The sequence below is a fragment of the Haliaeetus albicilla genome, chromosome 26 (genome assembly GCF_947461875.1).
Source record: "Haliaeetus albicilla chromosome 26, bHalAlb1.1, whole genome shotgun sequence".
Taxonomy (NCBI): Eukaryota; Metazoa; Chordata; class Aves; order Accipitriformes; family Accipitridae; genus Haliaeetus; species Haliaeetus albicilla.
Window position 1 is genome coordinate 3,500,653 of NC_091508.1, and position 25,054 is coordinate 3,525,706.

At 63.8% G+C, this 25,054-nt stretch overlaps 1 protein-coding gene across 14 annotated transcripts in view; it reads left to right on the top strand.

Moving 5' to 3' along the window:
• PLEKHA6 (pleckstrin homology domain containing A6) overlaps positions 1-25,054 on the top strand; it is a 48,202-nt gene that overhangs the window by 20,882 nt on the left and 2,266 nt on the right. For 5 of the 14 annotated variants that reach the window (XM_069772009.1, XM_069772012.1, XM_069772011.1 and 2 more), the window contains exons 2-25: positions 6,646-6,726; positions 6,896-7,211; positions 7,333-7,405; positions 7,936-8,036; positions 10,417-10,592; positions 10,827-11,315; positions 11,715-12,225; positions 12,671-12,757; positions 13,602-13,655; positions 15,823-15,903; positions 17,448-17,516; positions 17,959-18,039; positions 18,299-18,448; positions 18,925-19,020; positions 19,470-19,581; positions 19,730-19,869; positions 20,628-20,777; positions 22,067-22,193; positions 22,326-22,435; positions 22,724-22,906; positions 23,061-23,225; positions 23,476-23,609; positions 23,750-23,892; positions 24,531-24,654. In XM_069772009.1, the coding sequence (XP_069628110.1) occupies positions 6,909-7,211; positions 7,333-7,405; positions 7,936-8,036; positions 10,417-10,592; positions 10,827-11,315; positions 11,715-12,225; positions 12,671-12,757; positions 13,602-13,655; positions 15,823-15,903; positions 17,448-17,516; positions 17,959-18,039; positions 18,299-18,448; positions 18,925-19,020; positions 19,470-19,581; positions 19,730-19,869; positions 20,628-20,777; positions 22,067-22,193; positions 22,326-22,435; positions 22,724-22,906; positions 23,061-23,225; positions 23,476-23,609; positions 23,750-23,892; positions 24,531-24,646 (3,651 nt within the window). In that variant the 5' untranslated portion in view covers positions 6,646-6,726; positions 6,896-6,908 and the 3' untranslated portion in view covers positions 24,647-24,654. Of the gene's footprint in view, positions 1-6,645; positions 6,727-6,895; positions 7,212-7,332; positions 7,406-7,935; positions 8,037-8,933; positions 9,462-10,416; positions 10,593-10,826; positions 11,316-11,714; positions 12,226-12,670; positions 12,758-13,601; positions 13,656-15,822; positions 15,904-17,447; positions 17,517-17,958; positions 18,040-18,298; positions 18,449-18,924; positions 19,021-19,469; positions 19,582-19,729; positions 19,870-20,627; positions 20,778-22,066; positions 22,194-22,325; positions 22,436-22,723; positions 22,907-23,060; positions 23,226-23,475; positions 23,610-23,749; positions 23,893-24,530; positions 24,655-25,054 lie in introns of those variants that run through there. The other 9 variants (XM_069772005.1, XM_069772008.1, XM_069772002.1 and 6 more) reach the window with 9 other exon arrangements.

Genomic DNA, 25,054 nt, shown 5'->3' on the forward strand with positions numbered 1-25,054 from the left:
GGTTTTTGAGTCCCCACAAGCTGCTTTCATCCCAGAGGCCGATCTCGCTGCAAATCCGGCAGGCGTTGGAATTTCGAGGGGTGCCGGTCGGCTCTAATGAGCCCGTGGCGGTGCCTGGCCAGGCATGGGAGTGTTTCTTGTAGCTCTCCATCCCGCCTTTGCCTCCGTCTCCTCTTCCCCTCCAACCTTCTCTCCTTTCTCTGCCCTCTCCCAGGGCTGGCATATAACTCTTCCAAGTCCAGGGCAATTCGGAAACGCCGAGCAGTGTTTCCCACCGGGTTGTGGACCAGGCTTTTGGCCAGGGCCAGGGCTGGCACAGGACACCCCGCGGCCAGCTCAGCCCTGCCGAGGGTGTGGGGAGCGCACAGGGCTAGTTTTTATTTTTTTCCTGCTTGAATCATCCAACGGGGGTTGAAGTAGCTGCAGTGATGGGGCAGCCCGGGGCCTCGCTCGGCAGAGAGCCGGAGCTGGGGACGGCCCCGCACAGAGACGCTGGAGCAGCCGAACTGCTGGCACTCGTCCCCTGGCTGCAGTGACTCCACCAGACCCGCTCGCGCTGCGCCTGCAGAATTTAATTTAAATTTTTTTATTTTTTTCTTTCCTATTGCATCTCGAGCATGCGCTGCGCCGGCCCCGCGGGGCAGAGCCGAGCCCTGTGCAACCCCTGCGCCAAGCGGGACAGCCCCGGGGGTGTGGAGGGTCTGGTTTATTAGTGTATTAGAATGCATTCGCTCCTGCCCCGGGCTCCCCTTGCAAGATGGGACTTGGCAGTTTGCACTTGCTCATCTGAGGGTGGATTTTCTCTGCCAGCACCCTTGCAGGGGCCGTGGGTGATGGGGTGACCCCGTGTCTCTTCCCGTGGGTGCTGAGTGCTGCGGTTAACTGGGAGAAAAGGGTTTTCAAGGGCTCCGGTTGGAGGAGATGGATGTGGCTCAGGAGGAGAGGGAGAGGTGAAGAAAGGGCTAGAAAAACAGAGGAAGGAGGCCAACGTGCAGGGCGTGTTTGGCCGGTGGCCACGCAAGCCCCTTGCTTGGGAGCCGCCTGGATGCTCGCCCCGAGAACACGGGTGAAACCTCCAGACGAAGGGTTTTCATTATCGCTTCGGAGGGGGGTTGCAGGCAGCCTTGGCCGCTTGCCTCCTCCTCCTCCTCCTCCTCCTGCTGCCTGCCACGGTCCCAGGGTGGCAGAGCCCAGCAGCCGTGACGGTAACCCCTCCATCCCACCCGAGCTCCCCCCACACACACACACCTTGGGGCTGGGGCGATGGGGGCGGCGAGGCGGCTGCCGGAGGTGAAATTCGGGTTGGGGCGTGGGAGGACAAGGCGGTTGGATCCCCCTGGCACACAGCCAGCCTGGGAGCCGGAGGGATGATGTTAGCCCGTAGCGAGCGCTCGGAGAGCAGCCCTGCGGCTCTGGCATCGCACCCCGACCGGTGCAGCCCAAGCAGGGCCGGTGGGAAGGGGGTTCTCGGGCTCCCCGTAGCCCCCCTTGCCTGGCTGCTTTGCTCTGGATTTAGTGCTTGGCAGGCTCCGGCGCCTGGGCGGTGAGCCTGCGCCTCCCCTCCTCCTGCCCGCTCGCCGCCCTCGCAGCTGCCAGATAACAGCCAGGAGCCCCGACGCCCCAGGGAGGGCCGGGGTGCGGGGATGGTTCCCATTAGCTGATGTCTGCTGCACGCTGGGAGGTTTTGGGGGGCTGCTTGGCTGCGTCCAGCCGGCGGAGCTGGATTCACCATATGCTCTTGGAGAGGACCCCCTCCTGCATCCTGCACCAGCCCGCAGTGGGCTTTTTCCAGCCCTGCTTGGTGCATCCCACCTTCCTCACAAGGAGGGGTCCCGAGGCAGCCGGCCAGGAATCCTGCCCAGCAGAAGCACAGCTGGCATCGCCCACCGGTGCTTTGCGCCACGGCGAGGCACGTTGGGGGCTCGCTGCTCCCGCACCCGCTCCCCCAGAGCCGGCTGCAGGCACCCTGGATGCAGCGAGCCCCGGGCGGGAGCTGGTTGCAGGGAAATTGCTCCCTCCTGTCACTATTTCACCTGCTCCTTCCCAGCTGGGGTGACGTTAACTCTCTCGCACCCTCAGCCGCAGCCGAGAGCTGCTATAAAGCAGCCCATCCTCCTACCCTCCTGCCTGCTGCTGCTCTGGTATGGCTGGATTACACCCAGTGCTGCTCTTTCTCACGCCGCAGGGCGATGTGGGCACCCACGCAGTGTGCCGGTGACCCGGGGGGGTCCTCGGGCTTTGCTCAGGGATGTGCCCCAGCCCTGGTTTGAGAGAGCTGGAGAGCTGTGACCTTCATGAGCTGTGGAAGGGCAGGGGGGAGCCAGGAAGGTTGTCCTCCTGCTCTCGACAAACTTCAGCTTTGGGGAGGGGGAAGAAAAGCTGCATTGAGTGAAAGTTTTGTTCTTCGGTTATTGCGTTTATTCCTTTCTCTTGCTCCTTACCTTTATGAAGAAGCAAGAGGGGGTTTAAGAGGGTTTTTCTTTGATGGTTACCCTGAGGAAAAGCACTGGCTCTTCTCCCCCACGGCTCTCCTGGGAGGTCCGGGAGACCCCCCCCACCCCTGAGCTGCTGTTTGGAGCCCTGAAGCCTGTCTGCTTGATCGGCTGTGGAGGATGCCGTGTCCCTGCCCACCCCCAGATACTAATGACTGTGAAATAGCCCAGCTGGTGCAGGGAGAATGGCGCCTGCTCTGGGCTGGCAAAGCCAGGGTTGATCCCGGGTTAGAGGCTCCCAGAGTGGCCCCTGAGCCCAGCACAGTCCCCCGTGCCATTGAACTGGGGTGACAGGGGGCGAAACCCTGCCACTGGGGGGGACGGTGCCTCCAGCGCAGCTGCTGTGGCTGCTACCTGCGCATCCAAGAGCTGCCTTTCCCACTCCTGCCACGCTGCCCCCCGGGGCTGCTGTCCCCAAAAGGGGCCACAGCTTCGGCTGACGGGCTCCCCTTCCTCCACGGCGGCCACGCCACCGGGTGAGCATCGGCTTTGTCGCATGGCGGAGGGCTGGCACGCACCCGCGGGCCGTTGGGGGACCTTGACCCCCGGCTTCTTCGCTGCGGAGGGTGGTGGTGACCGAGGAGCGGGTGAGTTGCTGCTGCGGGGACGTGGGGACAGCCAGCGCCGGTGGGTTTGCCAGAGGTGCGGACGCCGGCACGAAGCTGGTGCTGCCGGCGGGTGTTGCGGTGGGCAGGTTTCTCCGTGCGCATGTGTCTCGCCCCGCGGCTGGTGGCCGGCAGCGTGCCAGCGAGGAGAGCGGCGGCGGCACCGCTCAGCTCCTCCATGCCCAGAGAGCAGCTCCGGCTCAGGGTGCCCTAAAGGGGTGGATTTAGGTGTTTGGGAGCAGTAATGCCGCTGCCTTGGCACATCCTCTGTCCGTGCTGGGGACGTGGTTCCCGTCCCTCTCTGCTCCCCACCACCCTCCTGGCAGGGACCACTTGTGCCACAGGAGCATCCCTGAGCCGGGCACTGGCGCTGACCCCGCTTGCCGCAGGCTGACCGACTGGCATAGCCGTAACTTCAGGGCACCGGTTTTTGGAAAGAGCAGGTGAATGATGCAATGGCTGGGAGAGGCCGGCCTGAGCAGCACTGCAGGCAGGCGGGCCGTGTCCTGAGGTGGTCCCAGGGCGCTGGCAGAGCGGGGATGCAGCGTGATGGAGGCCAGCTGGCTTTCTGTGCTCTGTTTCCTTCTTTGGAGGTTTCTTTGAAATGTCAGCGCTGCCTTCCCTCCCTCCCAAGGCATTATCATAACAGTCCTGATGTATTTGCATTCGCTTTCCGAAGTGCCGTGCCCAGGCGGAGGGTGGGTCACCCCGAATCCTGCTCCCAGGGCTCCCCACTCTTAACCTGCTGGGGTGTGAAGGGCTCCCTGGACTTTTGGGGGTGCTGAAGCCCCGTTGCTGGATGCTCTGCAGGGCCCCGTCCCCCCTCTGCAGCTACTGGCTTGTTCGGTGATCGGTGCACGTGCCTGTCCTGCTCCCCAGGATTTTCTCTTGCTGTGACCTGGGGAAGGGATGGCGGCAGGGGGGGGAACTGGGATGGTTTGGGGACAGAAGCAGGGGGAAGGGATGCAGCCGGTGAATCCAGGGCAGCGGCAGAGCTCATCTCAGTGCTGCTGCCTTCCTCGCCGCGACACCCCCCCTCCCTTCCCGAGCAGCAGCCCCCCGCACACCGCTGCCCTGCCGGATTGGGGAGGGGAGGGGGGTCCGGCAGCCCCCAAAATCCTGCCTTTCTCGCCCTTCGCCTGCCGCCAGCTGCTCCCCAGCTCTGCACCTGGGCTGGGGGAGGCGGTGTGTGCAGCGCTGCCCTTCGCCTCTCCTCTGCGCGGGGACGCGAGCGGGAGCTGTTTGTCCCCGTCGCTCGCCGGCTGGCTGTCGCACACCGGGGGCTCGCCAAGCCCGGCTGCACCGGAGCCCACGGAGAGCTCCGCCACCGCTGCTCCCGGGAACGCCGATGCCACCGGCGCGGGATTCGGGGGACTGGGACACCTGGGAGAGGACAGTGAGACCCTTCGGCCGCTGCTGGCGTCCCCCTGCCCGCGTGGGGTTGCTGCCCCCGTGGCACGTGCCGTCGCCTCGTAGCGTGGCGGCAGGCGGCACGGGGCTGGCCGTGCCCACCGCTGCTATGGTGGGAGCCGGGAGCCGGCGCTGAACTGGGAGGGCCCCCGGCATCATGCTGAAGTTTCGGGCGGATCGGCGGGTGAGGTAGGACCCTGGGGTGGGCTGGTGGGGGCTGGGGGGGGGACGACGGCGGGCAGATGGTGGTGGGGGACCCTCAGCCCGGGCAGTGGCTGCTGCATTGCAGTGCTTGGGAGGCGATGTGAACTCGGGAGTTTCTGGAGCGGGGTCAGCCGATGGAGCTGCTGCCGAGGGGTGGTTTAAAGGAGGTTTCCCGGCTGTTCCCAGGGTCTTGGCACATCTAGGGGTGGCGGCAGACTTGGGGTGGGGGGAGGCACCGGGGTGGGTGCCAGGAGAAGCTGGGGGGGCTGCAAAGCAGGGTGGGTGTCCTGGGCTTGGCGGCAGGGCGGGGGGAGAGTCCAGCCTGCGGGAACAGAAACCTGCCGCGGTGCGGGGTCGTGGGCAGGGTTGGGGGGACATCACCGGCTGGGGGGACACCCCCGGCTGGGGTTCAGGCAGGCTGGCGGGTCCCAGCAGACCCCCGCTTTCCAGGGCTGGTGCAGTCGGGGTGTTGCTCGCTTGGCATTTGCACCCTCCCTGTGGGTCAGCGTCATGGGGGGCCTGGGACCTGCCCCGGACCCCCACGTTACTTCCCTCCAAAGTCACCTGCCGGGGGCAAACGGTCCAGGAGCGGCTCCAGCCCCGGGTGGCAGAAACCCCCTTTGCTGCTGTCAGAGCGTGGGCCGGGCAGGCTGTCTCCACAGATAACTTGTGTCGGTCATGGCACAGAAAAGCGCGGTGCTGGGGGGGGTTTGGGGAGCGAGCACTGCCCCTCGTTGTGGGGTGCGTACGCGTTGCCCAGGTTTTTAAGGTGACCCCGAGCGAGGGGAGGGCTGGGGAGGAGAGCAGATCTGTGGCAGGGTGCAGGATGGGACTTGCAAGGGGGAGCAGCTCTTGGCAGGGCTTTTTTTGGGTAGAAAGCGGTTAATATCTTCAGAGCCTGGCTGGAGCCCAGGTTCGGGGTGAAGTGTGTGTGGATGGGATGGTCTTGGCAGCTGCATTTTCTTGCTCAAACTTCCCCTGTTTTGCTGACGTGCGGAGGTTCAGCAGCGTGCCGCGGCTGTTGGTGTGTCGGCTTCACGGGTGGCCGGGAGCACCCGTATCCCGGTGCCTGGCAGCTTCAGGAAGAAGGGATATCGTGGGGATGGGGTCCAATGCAAACTTCTGGGGATGGAGCCCTGGACCTGTGGGTGCACCTCGTCCTTTCCTCCTGCCACAGCTCCAGCAGCGAGGGCCCCCAGGAAGCAGCGTGTGAGCAGGTTCCCCAGCCGGAGCAGTGAGGTGCTGGGGTGCCCGGCAATACCGGCTCTGCGGGATGGGGCAGGGGCAGGGACACGGCAAATGCTGCCAGCCAAGCCCTGCTTCGCTCCTCCTGGTGCTGCCAGTGAGTCCTGAACCGCCGGTGGTGGCCGCCTTTGGCTGCACCCCAGCGTCACCGGGCCTGATCCAGCTGCACCAGCTTGTGCTGGTGGGTCCTGGGCTGATGTTTGGGATGCACAGCCCTGCGTGGCCAGGTGACCCTGCTCTTAGCCTGACTCGAGGTGTTTTGTCAAATGGCTCTAAAAGCAGTAAAGCCGAAGGGGAGGATGTGACGTTGGGGACGTCACTGCAGGCACAGCCCAGGATGGGCCATTGCTGCTGCTTCTGCAGAGACTTCTTCCGAGTGGGGTTTATGGTAACGTCTGGGATATGTCCAGCAGAAGTAACGAGGGCTTGGCCACCAGAGACCTCGTTTCGGCTCTCAGCGAGGCAAGCTCTTTCTGGGAAACGCCGATGAAATGTGCCGAGCGGATCTGAAGCATGGGGTTAGCGGGGGCGTAGGGGAAGGCGATGCTCAGGGAGCCAGCCCCAGCACCGGTATGGGACAACGAAGTGCTGGGGTCGGAGCAACAAACGTGGTGCTAAAGGCAAAGGGTTTCTGGGGGGGGGACGGGGATGGGAGATGCTAACCACCGCCCCGCCGCTGTCTCTTACAGCCACAATGAAAGGCGGAACACGTTCCTGCACCCAGTGACGGGACAGGTCCCCGAGGACAACTCAAGACTTGACTTGCAAAAGTAGGTTGGCTCCCGACTCCCCCGGTTTCAGGGCCTGGGAGTGGGTTTTGATGGGGGACCAAGGTGGTCTGGGGTATGGGGGGCCAGTGCCCAGGGTGGGGATGCCAGGGATCGGCTCCCGTGGGCTGGAGAAATGTAACTCTGCTGACTCAGCTCTCCTGTGCCGCAGACCGACCTTGGACATGTCAAGCAAAGCGGGTGGCAAGCGACCGGCGACCATCACCAGCGAGCCCTCCAACCACGCCATGGTGTCGGAGGTGCCCCCAGAGCGCCCCGGAGGCCGGGTGGGTGCCCGGAGCCGTTCGGCACGGCAGGCGGCAGCGGAGACGGGGTGTCGGGGGCCCCCCCGGGGACTGAGCGGCTCCTCTCCCCCTCTGCAGGCTTCGCGCTCCTCCCGTAAGGGCATTGCCTTCGGGAAGCGCTCCAATTCCATGAAGAGGAACCCCAATGCCGCCGTGACCAAAAGCGGCTGGCTCTACAAGCAGGTACCTGAGCCCCCACCATGCCGGGTGTCCCCCCCCGGAGCCGTGCCGTCCCCTTCCCACCCACCTGCGGCAGCACCCCTGACCCCGGGTGGGTGCTGCTCTCACTGCCCCTCTCTCGCAGGCCAGCTCAGGGGTGAAGCAGTGGAACAAGCGCTGGTTCGTGCTGGTGGATCGCTGCCTCTTCTACTACAAAGGTACGGCAATGCGTGCCCGCTCCGGCTGCCCCTCGCACCTCGTGCCCCCCCCCCAGTAGGACCCAGTGGCCACCAGCTGGGTGCCTCCATGCAAACCCGGGCTGTTAGCAGGCTCGGAGCAGATTTTGCCAGCGTGGGCAAAGGGGGTCCGGAGGTGACAGCCCGCTGGGCAGCGGTGGCCGTGCACAGCACCCCTTTGTGCGGGTGTTTGGCCCACCAGGGACCCGAGGGGTTAATGCAGGCGCCTTCCCCAGCCTCCCTGGCAGCTCGCTGGGCTCAGCCCTGGCAGCGGCAGCCAAGGGCGGGCATGAATAATTGAGCAGGCTGTTGTGCGAGCCCAGCAGAGCCACGAAGAGCTGCCGGGGGAGCAACAGGCAGGCAGCGGTTTCCCACAGGTGGCCTGCCCGCCTGCTCACCCACGGGAAGGGAGCGATGGGCTCGTGTCCCCACAGCAGCTCGTGGGTCTCTGCCGGGGGGGAACCGGGGCTCCAAGCCTCTCCGTACGCGTAACCACTGCATTTGCCCACCAGACGAGAAGGAGGAGAGCATCCTGGGCAGCATCCCCCTCCTCAGCTTCCGCGTGGCGGCCGTGCAGCCCTCCGACAACATCAGCAGGAAGCACACGTTCAAGGTCAGTGCGTGGTTGTGCCAGGGCTTGGAAAAGACGGAGCACTGGGGCGGCGGTGATGCTCGCAGGGTCCCCGCTGCTCCCTCTTCTTGCTTTCTCGGTGACGGGACGCGGAGCAAGCTGGGGAGAGGGGTGACAGCAGTAAACCACCCCCCGGGGAAACCCTGCGCCCTGTGCAGATGTGCCTTCTGCTGGGGAAACTGAGGCACACGCGGGGCAAAGCGGCTTCTCCAAGGTCATCACCCCCTCCCCAGGCCTGAGCTGCTCCTGAGCAGTGCCCCCCAACCCGGGGAGGTGCTGGGTGCAGGGCAAGCAGAAACGCCGCCCTCGCCGGCAGTGCTCTCGGCTCTCTCCCTGCCCCGCTTTCCCCTTCGCATCGCTGCTCCCTACCAGCCTGTCCCTACCGGCTGCTGCGGCGCTTCTCGGCAGCACTCTCGGAGCCAGACGTAGAGAGGTGTCCCCAGCTCCAATTTTATATATTTTTTTTTTTAGCTTCCTTTGAGTGGCGTGCGAAGGAAAGGCAAATGTAATTACAAGGGGGTAGCACGTAATGAGTCGCTGCTCGTCAGCCTGCGCTGCCGTGGGTGTTGGAGAGGAGAGCAGGGAGAGGCGGAGGGCGGCTGCTGCAGCTGGGGCTCTCCCGCACCCAGCGGCAGATCTTGGCTCTCCCTCGCTCCTCAGAGCTGGGTCTGAGCTTCACTGGCACCGCCACCGTGCACCTTCAACATCACCGTGCGCCCTCACCCTCACAACTGCTCGTGCTGCCCACGGTCGCGGGTCATGTTAGCACTCGCTTGTTGGTGGATCGATGCACAGGCTGGCTTACACTTGGGTACACTTGTGCAAAAACCCAGCGTGCACCTTCCCGCCCGTGAGCGTGGCAGGAGCTGGTGCCTGTGGAGGAGTTTTTCCAATCTAAGGGATGGATTTTTGTAGCTGCCACCCTTAAGCCTGCCTTTAAGCTGCGGCTGAGCGTGGTTTAGCGGCGAGCGTTGGCGAGCGGCAGCCAGGAGCTGCACGTGGGCTCTCCCGTGTGCCTTTGCCGATGCTGGCAGCCGGCGAGGTGTCTCTGCCTGCGGCTTCGGCAGGTGAGAGCAAAGAAGTGACCTGGAGGTGTCAAAATGTCTCTCTTGGTTTATGACACTGGTGCGGAAAGAGCCTTGCAAAGCTGCTGCCCACGAACCGAGCTCTGCAGGCGCGCGCCTGCCTTTCCATCTGCACCGCGAGGGTTTTGGGGGATGGTTTTGTTCAGAGAAGGGTAGAGAGGGTCCCGACGGCCAGGAGAGGTCTGTGCCGCAGCGCCCGCGCTCCTGCCGTGCTGTGGCTTGACCCCATGTCTGTGTTTCCTCCTCTCTCCGCGGGCGAGGATCCCCGGACAGGAGGTCTCTTCGTGCCCGTTCACCACACCAGCACCCAGCCACCACCTAGGTAGTACCTTCTTGTGTTTCTGATGCATGCAGGAGGGTGAGGGACCCGCAGGCTTGCCGGCATGCTCCGCTCACCCCGCTCGCACTAATCCAGGGGATGGATCAGTTTGGTCTGATGTTTTGCTCTGGCTGTAGAGCTTTTAGGGGCAGGAGTGCATGGGGGTTGCAGGAGGTGACCCTGCGCCTGGGCATGGTGGCTGCATGCTCTGGGGAAGGGGAAGATGGAAACCCAAGGGAGGGTTTTAATTGGACCCCCAATTTTTATTTATTTTTTTTTTATTATTTTTTAAGGGATTGGGCCCTGAAAGTCTTTCCGGGGGAAAACCTCCTGCTTTCTCCCTTTTCTTCCTCCTCACTGCCTCCCGTCCCTTTCCACAGAGGGGGAAGGTGGAAGCTTCGAAAAGGCCCTAAATAGCCAGACGTGCCTTCTGGCACCTTCCAGGTGGAGAGTGGGCACCGACATCTTGGACCAAAAGCAAACCTCTTTCCCCCCAAAAATGTTGTCTGGGCCAAGAAGCCACCTTCCCCCTAACCCTGCATGAATGATAACGCTCCATCCAGCTCTGCCGCTCTCGCTGGGATGTGGACCCTTTGCCAGCCCTGTGCACCCTGTGGGGACTAGCTCGATGCTGGGGTGCTGCAACCTCTGCCCCGGGGTGCTGCTCCTCTGCTGCGGGGCCCTGGGGAAGGCCGGTCCTGAGCATCCCCGGGGGTGACCACGGGGGACTCTTGGCCCCGGGGGATCCCCTGCGAGGGGATGAGGGCTGGCGCTGGTTCTGCCTGCAGAGCCTTCCTCCCCCTTGGTGCCACCGAGGATGCACGTGGCTGGGAGGCTCAGGCAGGGGGGGAATGACCGTGCCTGGCTTCTCCTGCAGCAGCAGGACCTCGTGTCGGGGTGGAAATGGAGCTCTCACCCTCCTGTCTGTCTCTCTCCCCACTTCTCTGCCTCCCTGCAGGTGACGGTGTGCTGGGTGGAGGAGATGCCGGCGAGTAACAAGCAGTCCCTGTCTCCCCAGGCCGAGCACGCTGGCATTCGGACCTACTTCTTCAGCGCTGAGAACACGGAGGAGCAGGAGTCCTGGATCCAAGCCATGGGCGAAGCCGCCCGGGTGCAGATCCCCCCAACCCAGAGGTCAGCGCCCGCCGTCTCCCCATGCCATCCCTCTCCCCTGGTCTCTTGGAGATGGGGTGGAGGAGCTGTGAATCGTGGCCGGGGACCTTCTGGGAGCATGAGGGTCCCTCTGCAGAACAGAGCTGGGGGAGAATTGGCCCCCCCCAAGGCTGAGGGAGGGACAGGACGTTATCGGCCACCCCAGGGTCATTGCAAAGGGAAGGTAACCCTCTCTCCTGTCTCGGCACCCCCCAGGCATGAGAAGCCAGACTCCGAAAACATCCCCCCCAGCAAACACCACCAACATCACTGCAACGCCACTCACCGCGAGCACCCCAGAGCTGACCCCGATGCCAAGACCCGGGGGGAAGGTGACGGCCGTGGCTCAGAGAAGATCGAAAGGAAATCGGAGAGGATGGAGAGCAAGAAGGAGCCCTTGGCCAAAGCCAATGGCATCGCTGCGCAGGAGATGCCCTCAGAGCCCAGCAGTCCTTACCCCGAGGCACCCCGGGTACCGGCGAGCGTGGAGCGGCCGCCGCAGCCCAACGGCTGGCCGTACTCATCGCCCAGCCGCCCCGGCAGCACCGCGTACCCCCCACCCGATGGGGAGAGCGTGGCCCACCGCCGGGGCTTCGCCCCCCGCACCAACCCCGAGAAGATCGCCCAGCGCAAGAGCTCGATGACGCAGCTGCAGCAGTGGGTGAACTCGCGCCGGGGGGCCGTGCCCCCCGAGGAGCTGCGGAGGTGAGGGCTGTGGGGGGCTGGCTGGGGACAGAGGGGGGTCCTGCTCCTTTTCTCCAGGTGCTGCCCCTCAGGTGATCCTCTGGGAATGTTTTTCCTCTTCCCGTCTACTTTCTCCCCTCCTGGGGTCAGAAAATCTCCTCTCTGGGCTGTTCCCACGTGCCAGCTCTGAGCTGTGTGTGGGACACCCCAAAAAGCCGAGCAGGGTGGGTTTTGGATGGGAGGCCACCACAGGATCCCTGGGAGGTGGGATGCCAGCCAGCCAGCTTTCCAGGCGCTGGTGTCGGAGCTGCCTGCTCTAAGGCTGTCCTTGCCCACTGGGACCCCCAGATGTGGAGCAAGGGGCCAGTCACCCCCTTGGCCACCAGCCTGGCTCTCACGGCTCTCTTCCCCCCGCTCCAGCCCCACCAGGTTTTACCCCGTGTCTCGCCGGGTGCCCGACTACTATTCCCCCTACTCGCCGCAGTACCCCGAGGATTACCAGTACTACCCACCGGGGGTGCGCCCCGACAGCATCTGCTCCATGCCCGCCTACGAGCGGGTGAGCCCACCCTGGGCGCTGGAGGACAAGCGGCACTCTTTCCGCAACGGGGGCACCTACCAGCTCCGCGACTGGAAGGAGCACCCCGGTTTTGGCCGGCAAGATGTCCCGCTCTGGCTGCCTGGTCCCGGGAGGCAGCCGACCTACTTAGACGAGGTGGATGCAGCCTCAGGCTCTCTGCGACGGATGTCGCTGCAGCCCCGCTCCCGCTCCGTGCCCCGCTCGCCCAGCCAGGGCTCCTACAGCCGGGCACGGGTATACTCCCCGGTCCGCTCGCCCAGCGCCCGCTTCGAGCGGCTGCCGCCCCGGGGAGAAGAGATTTACGCCGACCCTACCACCTTCATGATGAGGCGGTCCATCAGTTCTCCAAAGGTAAATGCCCGTCGGCACTCGGGGTGGATGGGGTTGGAGGGAGACCCTCGCTGGGGACGTCAGGGCAGGGGTGCTGCAGCACAGCTCGTCCCTTCTGCATGCGCAGCCTGGCCTCAAAATGCCACCAAGTCCATGGCTTGCAGCAGCTGGTGGCTTTAGGTCCCCCCTTGCCATATGGCAAAGCTGCCCAGGTTGCAGTTGTTCTGCTGCGAGCCCAGAGAGATGGGGCAGGAGGAGATGAGATGGGGATGGGGTGTCCAGGGCCACCACGAGTGATGTGTTCCCGAACAGGGAGCACCGGTGTCCTTGTCTTGCCGCTGTGTGCCCCAAAGCGGGGCCTGACCCTGCTGCGGGGCCGGGGTCTGCCCTTGCCTGTGCTTTCTGTCCTCTCGCACACCTCTCACGTGTCTCTGGTTTTGGGGTGGGGGGTCTCCTCTCTTCTCAGTACGACTATCTGGGTGATAGACGGCCCATGCCTGCGGGAATGTATCCGTACCACTACCCGGCATCCCCCACTGTCCATGACAAAATGGTACGTATGTACGCTGCTGGCACCGGGGGGGAGAGCCCCGGCAGACTGGGGTGCACAGAGCCCCCGGGGAAGGTGGGCCAGCTCGGGGGCTCCTTGCTCGGACAGCCAAGGAAGAACGGTTCCGCTCCAGGGGCAGCTTTGTGGGTCTGAGCTGGGCTGCTCTGGGGCAGGTCAGGACTGCAGGTCCTTTAACTGGTGTCTCTGGTGGCTCCCAGCTGTGCCGAAAGGAAACCCTTGTGGAAAGGCCCCCGGTTCCTGCCCTGCAGCCCCCAGGTTGCAGGGACAGTGGGATACCCTGGGACCCCCGTACGCCCTGCGATGCTGGCCCAGGCTTGTCACCCCCAGGGTGGTCCCTGGCTGAGGCTGGCGCGCACCCTGCACCTCTCCCCCCCTTGCTTCCTCACTTCTGGCTACAGCTGCTGCTTTTTCCTGCGTCGTGTTTCCCCTCAGAGCACTGGGGGGTTGGAGCCGGCGGGGTGAGACCAGGAGGTCCCCCCGCAGAGCACGGTCCCCAAACTGCGTGGCAGGACCGGCCGTTGGAGGAGGGAGAAGCACAAGTTACCATAAGCCACCCATGCTGCCATCCATCCTCGCTAGCTGGAGAAGCAAGGGAAGGGCCGTGCCTCTTCCGAGGCACCGTTAGCCGGGAGGGAGAGCCGGGAGGAGAGCGGGTCTCCCGCAGGGCACATCCATGGCAGCTCTCCCGGCTCTGTGCCAAGGAGGTGCCTCGCTTCCCTGGCCGAGAGGTCTTTGCATTTCCGTAGCCTTCACCTAACCGCTTTGCTTCTTCTTTTATATGTTTTGTATGTTCGTTTCTTGCCGCATGCCTGCTGGCTCCTGGTAGGATGAACTTTTAGACCTTCAGTTGCAAAGAAACCTAGAGTATTTGGACCAGCAGGTAGGCAGAGCTGGCTGCAAGCCTCACGCTGCTTACGCCCCCATGTGCCCTGTCCCCAGCGGCGTTCCCTACCCTCCCAGCACAGCATCTCTTCCCCTAACATCCATCTTCACCCTTCTTGGCATTAAAGCAGCACGAGTTGTCGTTGGTTTGCTTCTTCCATCCTTCCCGTCTGTAGGGTTGCTCATTGCTTCGCAGAAAAAATCCCCCTGACAGTGCGTTCTGTGTGGTGTGCTGGAGCCGGTGGGGGGGGTTTTGGGGGGAGCCGGGGCAGCTCCCCACATGCCTGGGGCCTCGGAGAGCTGCCCCTGGAGTGCAGGGGGGGCAGCCGGCTCTGAAACCCTCCCCAGGTTGGTCTGCACCGTGCTGGCAAGCGGGTCACCGGTGCACGGTGCCAGCGTGGCCGTGCTGGATGGAGCGTCCTCACACCCAGCGGTGCCTCTGGCATCTGGGCTGCTGCGGGGGTCCCAGGGCTGGTGCCCCCCACACGGGGGGTGGCCGGGTGAGCCGTGGGGAGCCGGACGGGTATGAGGTGGTTTCGGTGACGCGCTGGCCCTGTTTGATGCAGGGTGGGCCTGAGGTGCCCACCAGGACTGATACCAAAGCAGCAGCTCTCAGTTTTTTTGCATGCCAGGGGGTGTTTGGAGGAAAGCTGTGAACTGACTTCATCCCAGGAGCAGGGCGGGGGGAATCTGGCTGGGAGAGACCCCTGGGACTGGTGGGGTAGGAACCGCAGGCACCGGCTGAAGTCGAAGCTGGGGACAGGAGCTGTCGGCCAGTGCTGCAGCCCTGGCGCTTGCCTGCAAAAGCCAGGCTTGCACTAAGGGAGCTGCTCCAGAGACAATCTCATTAGTCTGCAAATCTCCATCGGTGCAGTAATCGCCAAGATCTGTGTCTGCCTTGGAGCAGAGCCAAGGACAGGCAGGAGCACTCGCTGCAATAAAAGCTCTCTGGATTATTTCACAGCCATCGGCAGCAATGCTTGCTATCTGAGGCTCTTTAAAACACTCCCTAAAAGGGCTTTGCATCTCCTCCTCCTCTCCTGCTGACCTCTGTAGAGACTAATTCGGAGTGACGCTGTCAAGTAGCTCTTTTCAAACAGCTTGCTGCTTTATTTTCTCGCTCCTTGCTTGTCCAGTCGCAGGGATGGCTCCTCGGCTGCACCGCACCTCACTGACCTGTCCCCAGTCAGGGTTTGGTCCCTAGTTTGTGCTTAAACCGCTGTCACCCCTTGGACCTCAAGGGTCCTGGCCGTGGGGTGCGAGGGGGCTTCCCCTGCATCGTTCGCTCTGGGCTGCGGGTTCCTGCAGTGATTCCGCAGGCAAAGGCAGCGGGGAAGCTCCGGTGCTGCCGATTTGAGTGACCCCACCATGCGGTACCGAGGGACCCTGAGGCCACTGCTGGCTGCACGCCCCGGCAGCAGTGCACCCAGAGCAGCAAAACCCTCTGGGGTTTTGCAGGGGTATGAATGGTCCCCCCCTGGGGTTGGGGTCTGTCCCGCTTCGCTGGAAGGCTCAGCACAGGCTGCGGCTCTGGGGAGGTACAGCCATGTTGAACACCGTAGCGTCCTTGTCCTGCCTGGCAGCGTGGCCATAATGTGCCACCTCCACAGGAGCACCCTGTTCCCAGCCGGCTCCGCTGCTCGAGGCTGCTGGACTGGAGAGGGGACACGCTGCTGTCACCTTCTATGCCCAGAGCTTGTCTGCGCCTTGATCGGGGTCACCCCAGCCCCGGCTCTGGCACGAGGGCAGGGCACCGAGCCGTTTGTCAGCGCAAGGAGCAGGGCCCGTCTGTCTGTCTGCTGGGACCACACTGTGCGCTGCAGCCGTGGGCGTCTCTGTGCAAGCTTGTGTCTGTGTGTGCAGTTTGCTGCTGCCCAGCTCGGAGCTGGCTGAGTTTTATCTGTGTTTTCCCCTCAACAAAGTTTTCAGGGCATGCAGCCGGCCCAGGATGCTCTTGAGTGCACAAAACGGAGCAGCAACAGCCCAGGGCAGCCGTCCCCACATGGCTTGACCTGCTGGGACATCTCTTGGAGGTGGCATCTTGCAGCCCGATGCCCTGAGGGCTCCTGGACTGAGCCGCCTCGCTGCTCCAACGGCACCCGAGCACCGCAGCACATGAGCACATCTCTGCTGACCTCTGAATTTTCCTTCCCTGTCTGCCGCAGATGAGCGAGAGCGAAACCCTGATCAGTATGGTGAACAGGATGGTGGAGACCTCCTCCCCTAGGGCTCAGCTCTACATGCAAGTAAGCCTCCGGCCGCGGGGCCGTGCATGGCTCGTGCATGGCAGCCACGCCAGCCGTCCCGCGCTCCATCCCTGAGGTCACCTCCTGCCATTTCCACTCATGCAGACTCCAGCATCCATGCGGCTCTGGCACATCACGCTCTCGGGGACCTGCTAGTCCATCCCAGGCTTTGCTAATCCATCCATGAGCCATTAAAACTCAGTAAATCCTTGTGCCGAGAGCGCAAGGTGGGGACGCGGCAGTCCTGAACTCTCATCCTTGTTTGGGCTGGACTCGGGTGCTTTGCTCATCCTCTGTTTGCGTCCTGTGTTGATGAGGCAAGGAGAAGGTGTGAGATGACTTAAAGACAGGAATCCAGCCCGAGGCTCTTAAACCAAAGCAACGACTCCTGTGACAAGGAGAGGAAACAGCCTTTTACCCCCAGAGGCTCTGCCTCATTCTCCTCCCCAGCCCTGAGAGGGCTGCAAAAGCATGGGGATGTCCCTGCTGATGTTGGGCTGCACCTCCAAGTGCAGGCAGGTCCCATCACCTGGGAACGTGTCTCCGGGTCACTGCAACCCCACAGCCCATCATTCTGCGAGCCCCGGGCAGAGGGGTCGTGGCCCCCCGCCGTGCTGCCCAGGGCATCTCCTGGCTGTGCGAGCGTGCAGCGGCCGGGCGATCGCTGGGGTTTTCTGATGAGGGGAAGGTGCCTGTTTCCATCTGCTGTGTGTGGGGAGCAGGGACATGCTAGAGGGCGAAGCTGGAGCTGCTGAGATGCTCTCGCTGGCTGGGCTCCCTGCCCGGAGGCAGCAGCATCCCCATCGGCCAGGCTCTCTGCCTGCGGCTGCGCTGGGCATTTCCCAGGTTCAGGTCTATTTGCATTGTGCTATAGTTTTAAATGGTTCTAAAGTAGCGTCTTGCTTTCTAGCAATAATGATCCCCTTCTTCCTATCTTATGCCTTTCATCTCAAGATCTTGGAGGCATTGAATTGTTGAGGTCCCATTAGTAATTTAGATTTCCAGGAAAGGAAGATGACTCACAGAGAAGCCGGATGGTAAACAGACCCTGATACAGCTGCTGATTTATAGGTGCTTCCACTCTGCTAAGTGGGATTACAGCTTAATCTTTCTGCCTTTGTTTCCCTGCCTATGAAATGGTGGCAGTTATACACCAGGCGGTTAATGATTCACGAGGCATCTCTTTAACTCAGCTCTTGGCGTCCCGTGGAGGGGTTGTCTCCAGCTAATTCCCGTGGCTGACCCAGCCGATGGGCACCGGGGCTGGGAGCAGGGAGGGAGGTTGCGCGTTCATCCGAGCCACCGGGCAGGGCCAGGACGAGAGCTCCAGCACCGACATCCCGCGCTGCCTGCGGCACCCGCTGCCTCCCGACCGATGCCGGCATCTGCCCGGCTGTGCCGGTTGCGGGGAGCACTCGCCGCCTCCGGAGATTCGTCTCTCACCTCTCTTTCCCTGCTCACGGGGATGGGGGAGAGGGGCTGGGAGCTGCCTCACCTTCCCCAGGGGCTCCCGGAGCCGGGCTCACCCCACGCTCTGCTTGCAGGTGACACCCTTCCCGGAGGCCTACAGGGAGACGCTGCACGCCTACAAGATAAGCGAGCAAGACACCGATGTAAGAGCAAACGTCTGTCCTGCATGTCCCCTCTCTGCCCTGTGCTTTTGTCCCTGTCCCCCGCAGCAGGTCTGCTTGTCCCCATAGGGAGAGCTGTGCTGAGGGCTCCTGCGCAGCTGGGGTGGGACCTGGTGCTGTCCCAAGTGTGGTGTGTGCTGCTCGGGGACTAAATCCTCCGCTGAGCTTAGCTGCTTGGTCTTGCCCCATGTCCAGATTTGGCCCATGTCACCCTGGTCAGGGCTGAAGGCCCTGCAATGAGAGCAGCGGGCTGGAAACCCTCCCCAGGACCACACGTTGTCCCATCAAACCAACCCCATGGGTGTCCCGGCTGCATCCCCATCTCTCCCAGCTGAGCAAGGAGTTGTTTGCATGGGTGCACCCCACACACCCCGTCGCTGGGCTCTCATCCCATCCTCCCTTTTTCTTTCCCTCCCGGGGACAGAAGCTGCTTGGGAAGCTCTGTGAGCAGAACAAAGTGCTGCGGGAGCAGGAGAGGCTGGTGCAGCAGCTCCGAGCGGAGAAGGTACGTGGTGGGAAGCTCCAGCAGATGAACGTGGCTGCACGACGATGGCCATGCCCAGGCAGCACCTTCATGGTGACGAAGTGACATGTCCTGCTCTTTCGGGGACAGCTCAGCGGGGGCGTTTCTGAGCTGGGGGAGATGCCCTGGCCATGCCACAGTCCCAGGACTGCCCGTGTGTTAATGGCCTGTTAAGGAGAGGGACTGTACCTCCTGCACCAGCCAGGCTCTCACGGCTGCATTTCCCTCCCGTGCCCCCCAGGAGAGCCTGGAGAGCGCGCTGATGGGGACGCACCAGGAGCTGGAGATGTTTGGGAGCCAGCCTGCCTACCCGGAGAAGCTGCTGCACAAGAAGGAATCACTCCAAAACCAGCTCATCAATATCCGCGTGGAGCTGTCACAGGCCAGCACGGTAACAGGCTCCCCCTCCGCTTCGGTCCCTGGCTGTGGGACTGTCTCCCCCACCTGCCGAGATCTCTTTTCTCCCTTCCTGTTAAAAAAAAAACAAGAAGGGAAATCCCTCCGGCTGGCTGGGGATCCAGACAAGCCAAAGTCCCTCAGTGGGGACAAAGCAAATTAACCCTCGTGGTGCTGAGCTGGCACACGTGCCCAGAGCTGTCTTAGCTCCTGCTTCTGCCTCTGGCTCCCCGGCACTGCTGTGCCCGGCATGCCGTCGGCACCAGGAATTCCCATGGGCACAGCCTGGCTGGGGCACAGCAGAGCTTGTACCCCCCTGCTGCCACCCCTTCCCCAGCTCGGGGGGGTTGTGTTGGGTGCAGCATCCTCGTGCTTTCCCGGTGCTCCCACGCTGTGCTGGCCAGGGCTGCTGCCAGCCGGGGGAGAAACCTGCCAAAGACCCCCTAACCCACCCACCTTTCCCCTTCCCAGGCCTTGGCAAATAGCACTGCCGAGTACGAGACCCTGGAGAGCGAGGTGTCCGCCCTGCACGACGATCTCTGGGAGCAGCTGAACCTGGATATCCAGGTGAGTGGAATCCCACCAGCCCCAGGGTCCCCCCGCCATCCCTGGGGTCCCCCCGCTAACCCCGTGGAGGTGGAAACCCCCTGGTTCCTTCAGCCCTCTGCTCCCCGCAAGGAGCCAGTTTGCAAGTGGCTGCTCCACGCTCAGCCCTCCATGCAAGGGCAGAGGGACTGGGGAACGGTGGGCACCTGGATGCCATCGAGAGCTGCAGCCCAGTGCTCCCCGTGCTGCTGGGGCTCCGTCAGCTCCCCCCAGCCCATGACGGGTGGCCGGGGGAGCAGAATGATGGCTCCTGGCAGGAGACAAGTCATGGATGTGATGGCTCAGACCCCCCCGGGCCGTGTCTGCCTCGGCTCAATGCCCACAGGTCCCACGGCTCGGCTCGGGGCCGGGGTGCAGCAGGGCTGACAGCAGTGGGAGCCGCTCTGACCGCTGCCTTTTCTCCCCTCCAGAACGAAATGCTCAACCGCCAGATCCAGAAGGAGATCTGGCGGATCCAGGACGTGATGGAGGGGCTGAGGAAGAACAACCCGTCCCGTGGCACGGACACTGCCAAGCACAGAGGTGAGCAGGGTCCGTCCCTGCCCTTGCACAGCACAAACCCCGGTGTGCCGCGGCTTGGGGCATCCCCAGTGCCACGATGCAGACGGCAGCACCCGCTCAGGGAGATGGAGGCCCCGGTGCACGCACTTATTTCTGCTTTTCTCCACAGTGGCCATTGGCCCGTCGGGGACGTACAGCTCCAACAGCCCCGCCAGCCCCCTGAGCTCGGCCAGCCTCACCAGCCCCCTCAGCCCCTTCTCCCTCGTCTCCGGCTCCCAGGGCTCCCCCACCAAGCCGGGACCCAGCGAGGTGAGTGAGCCCAGGTGTCCCTAGGGAGTCCTTTGCCACCATCGGGTCACCAGCCTGGCTTGCAGGCTGACCCGAGCCCTTGCTCTCGGGGGACGGGTGGGCACCAGGCACAGAGCACGGCTGCATTTCCCTGTGGCTCTGCCTGGGGGCACCATTTTGGCCACGTGCGTGGGCTGTGGTATGCCCCGGTGGCATCTGGGTCCATCGTCCTTGCAGGGCCTGCAGCTGGGCTTTGCAGCCTTTGGGCTCCTGCATCAAGCAGCCCTGAAGGCTGAGAATTGCTCAGCTCCAGCCTTTGGCTTCAGGACCAGCTCCTGCTGCCACCACAGTCCCCTCTCGCTGCCCTTGCTCGCGGTCCAGCAGTGCTGGTCTCCCCTTCATCCACGTGAAGTTTAGGGTGAAGTCTGGGGGCTCCCCAACCCCACCTGGCTGTGCAGAGGTGATGCCAATGTCTCCTGGGGGCTGCCAGCCCCAAGCTCGGGAGCCGCTCACTTGGGCAGCCCCCGAATCCTGCCTGACCTCGCTGCCCTGGGGACGTGCAGCAGCGAGGGCAGCATGAGAGGTGGGAAGCACTGTCCCCCTCCGCACGGGGACACGGAGACTACGGAACCCCGGGGAGCGGCGGCCGGCTGCTCTCCTTCCTCCCTTCCTTGGCTCGACTCTTCCACTGTGTGTTGTCTCGATCTTTTTCTAACTCTGTCTTCCTTCCTGGCTCTCAGTGTCTCTGCTCTCACGCCTCATGCTCCTCTCCACCCCAGGAACCAGGCCCGCCTCGACCTCCCCTCCCCAAGTCCTACGTACCCCTGGAGTCTCCTCCGACCGTTCCTCCGCTCCCCGGTGAGAGCCGCCTCTGGCCGTACCCCACCTCCCCTTCCTGGCAGCAAGGCGGCGAGGCGAAGAGGGGACAGGTACCGAAACCTCTCCAGAGCAGCCCTGCAGCAGCGGCCCCATCCTCTTCCTCCCTGAGACATCAAGCTGGCAGGGGCTGGGACGAGGCAGGCGATGGGGCTGCCCACCCTCTGCCCACCCTCTGTGTGGAGGTGGCACTTGGCTAGGGGACAGCAGCACGTGGCTGCTACCTGCCCTCTCCGAGGGCAGCAATGGGCAATGTCCCCACAGCAGCCTCACCGTGGCCCTCCTGTCCCCTCCAGGTCCCCTGCACCCACGCATAGCACCCACTGTGCTCGCTCAGGACAGGGACTGGCTCCTCCTCGGCAGCCCCCGAAATTGCTGCAGCCCCCGAAGCTGCTGCAGCCCCCGGTATCAGCCCCTCTGCTTCGCTCTGCCCTCGCCTCTCTCGCTGTCCTTCCGTGGCACCGCTCCCCACCGTGCAGTACTGGCAAGCTCTGCCGATGGGGGTGACCCCCCCCCCAACTCCTGCCCACCCAGGGAAAACCCAGATTTGGGAATTCCTGGTAATGCCTTGGCCGTGCTCCTGCTGGGGGAAGGGGCCAGGTTTGGACACCAGGAGACACAAGCGTCCTCGCAGCCTGAGGGTCAGGATGCGTGCACGTGGGGCCTGGCCCAGCAAAGCAGTGGCCGTGCTGGGTCGGGAAGGGTTACGGACCCCAGCGTGAGCGCAAGTGGCATCTCCAGCAGCCGTGCGGCTGCAGGGTAGCACAGTCCTGATCCACAGGGTGTAAGAGGTGTTGGGATGCACGATCTCCATGAAGAGCACAGAGCAGTTGAGGGGGGGCACGTTGGGCTCCTCAGCTTATTGCCGTACCCCTCCATTGTACCAACACCATTGCAGCGGTGCCCGGGCCCTGGGCAGGCTGTGCCCAGTGGGTGCAGGAAGGGCAGGACCCCGAAAATGGCCCTTTGCTCGCTCTCTGCTGCTGCACAGTGTCTGCCCTGGCATCCTGGGGCTCCCGGGTGCCACCTCCGAGCGGTGACAGGATTGTCACCCCTGCAGGAAGCTTTTCCCACGCAGGAGCCTGTGCTATGGGGACAGCAATCAGTGCCCAAACCCGATGGGCTGGGGCAAGAGCTGCGGAGCTCTGCCAGCCCCTCTCCCCGCATGTTTGGGGTGCGCTGGTACCGTCTGGCTAGTGTCTGTGTGTCCGTCCGCTCCCGGGAGTGTGTCCAGAGGCTGTATGTCACCCCACGGGCTGCAGAGAGCAGCGGGTCTGTCCCCAGGCAGAGCATGACCCCCAGGCAGGTCGGGGTCTCACCGGGGACCTGCTTTCCCCCACAGCCCAAGCCGAGCTTCGAGCAGAGCAAAAAAGAGGTGCAGCGACCGGCCGCCCCCGGGCCCCCAGCTGAGGGGCTCCTGCAGAGCCGGCAGGAGCCAGAGGCAGAAAAGCAAGCAGCTCTCAACAAGGGTACGGCACTGGGGCCGGCGGGTCCCACTCCAGCGGGCACCCTGTGCCAGCCAGGGGCACCCAGCATCTTGCTGGGACCCTGCCCTTATTCCCCAGGGGGGGTTCAGCCTGGTGTTTCGGTTTGCTCCGCAGTGGGCATCGTCCCCCCCAGGACCAAGTCTCCGGCGGAGGAGGAGGTGGTGCCCACGGTCGGCGTGCCAAGGAGGAGCGCCGGCGGCATGGCCAACGGGCTCAGCTCCCGGGTAGGGCTTGTGTTTTGGGGCTGGGGTGGTGGGGCTGGGCTAGCAAAGTGGGGGAGCTGTATTGCAGCCTGCAGGGCTGGGGCAGCATGTAGGGGAGCCCATTGCTGCATGGCTCCAGATCTTAGCATCCAGCTCCTCGGGACCCCTTGGGCTATTTCGGTACCTTTCCCGCACCCCGGGAACAGGCTGAACACAACAGCCTGTTGCAGAGGGATGCAGCTACGGGCAGACAGGGCTGGACCCTGCTGCAGGCAGGGGTGCGTGACCCTGGGGCTGGGCTCTCCCCAGGAGAGACCAAAGAGTGCCGTGTTCGCCAATGAGACGAAGGTGAAGATGAGTGTGGAGGAGCAGATCGACCGCATGAAGCGCCACCAGAGTGGCTCGATGAAGGAGAAGCGGCGCAGCCTGCAGCTCCCCAGCAGCCAGCAGCCCGACACCCCCGGCACGAAGGCACCCACCTCCTACAAGGTGGTGAGTCCCTGCACCAGCTGTGGGGCTGGGGCAAACCGGCCTTGGCTTTGCAGAGTGCCTGAAGTCCCTGATGGAGCAGAAGGGACACTGGGGGCTGTGGAAGGGGACAGTGTGCCATCCCGGGGGGGCTCAGCAGAGCTGGGGTCCCTCGCAGGTGCGCCGGCACCGCAGCATCCATGAGGTGGACATCTCCGACCTGGAGGCAGCGCTGCGCTCCGATGACCCCGGCAAGGTCTACGAGACGCCCCAGGAGGAGATTGCCCGGCTGCGCAAGATGGAGCTGGAGCCGCAGCACTACGACGTGGACATCAACAAGGAGGTGAGGACGGGCTATCCTGGGGGAGCTGGCAGCCTGGGCACGGGGCATCCTTATCTCCGCACCCTGCACCGGGGTGGGGGGGGTCAATCCATCCTCCTGCATCAGTCAGGATCCTGGAGACACTGGTTATGCCCAGTCAGGGGCTGCCCTTGCCCAGGCGGGTGCTGGGAGCTGGGGATGAGTGGGGCAGGTGGGTGCTGGACAGGTCCCCGGCGCTGATGCTCAGCTCAGCACTTGCCACTGTGCCCAGCTCTCCACGCCGGACAAAGTCCTCATCCCTGAGCGGTATATCGAACTGGAGCCCGATACGCCACTCAGCCCTGAGGAGATGAAGGAGAAGCAGAAGAAGGTGGAAAGGATCAAAACCCTCATTGCCAAATCCAGGTGAGGCTGCTGTGCCCGTGCCCACGCCGGCCATCCCGGGGTGCAGCCCACCACCCGCCTGCACCCCTTCCCTGGCCATCCCTGCAGGGTCTGTCCCGTTGAGGCTGGGCACGGGTGCTGATGCCGGGTGCTCTGCGCAGCCTGCAGAATGTCATCCCCCTGGGCGAGGGGGAGGTGGATAACCCCCAGGACCCTGAGACCCAGCTTCAGGAGCAGGAGAAGAGGATAGAGATCTCGTGTGCGCTGGCTGCCGAGGCCTCCCGCCGGGGCCGCATGCTCTCGGGTAAGGCACGGGGAGGGGGACACGGAGGGTCGGAGCCTGCCAGCCCCGCGGGAGAGCAGACCGCAGGTAGCATTACGCACCGAGCGGGCAGGTTGGGTGCAGTACTGGCTTATGGGCTGGACAGGCAGCAAGAACAAGGGGCCAATATGGGTAGAAGAGCGGGCTGCATCGGTCCTGGGGTAGGGCATCCCTGTGCAGTGGGAGAACCAGCCTGGTGATGCCCGCAGCTGCCAGGGTCCTGCCTGCGGTGCCCGGGGCTGCCTTTCCCTGCGGCAGCGCTGAGCGTCGTCGATGGAAGAGCCACTTCGGCCAGGCACAGGTTTCAGCACCTTCTCGGAAACGTTCGCGAGGCTGCAGGATGGGACCTCCGGGCCGTGTGGCGCACGGTGGTGGCATGCCGTGCCCGAGCGAGCGTGGTGGCACGCCGTGCCTTGTCCATGAGGAGCCCTGCGGGGAGCTCACGTGTGCGCATCGCGGCCAGGCACCGCTGTGGCTGTTTGTCGTGACTGCGCTTGCTTCCCTCCTTCCTTCCTCTCCGTTTCCTCCCCTCCGCTAACCTCTCGCTGGGTCGCCTCCTTCCCCTCGCCGCTGCCGGCAGCTTGTGTTCTTCACTCCCTTCTCCCATTTCTTGTTTCCAGCTCAATGCGCTACCCCAAGCCCTCCCACCTCCCCAGCCTCCCCGACTCCACCGACCAACCCCCTCTCGTCTGAAACATCCCGGGTCGCCGACAACAGCCATTTTATGCGTGTCTGAGCCATGAAGTAAGCACCTCTTCTCTCGTACTTCATCCCATCCTCTCTCCATCCCGGGGGGGCCGGGCGGGGGGTGCCTCTTCTGTGCCTGGCGTCCGTCCATCGCTGCTTGCTCCAGCTAACATCTGAGCCACGTCAGCCCCGTCTGCTCCCATGGACCAAGCACAAGCGTCCTCCAAGGCCAAGCCCCCCCGCCCCCGGGCTGGGTCAGCCAGGGACCACAGTGTGGGCAGGGGGGGCTCAGCAGGGAGCAAAAGGTGGGGGTAATCTGGGGGCCAGGCTCTGGAGGACGCCTGCCCTGGCACGTCTGTATTGGTGGCTGCAGACCAGGGGGGGATGCAGCATCCCCCTGCTCAGTTGGAAAGTCCCCCCCAGGGAGCCGGGGGCACGGAGCCAAATCTGTGCTAGG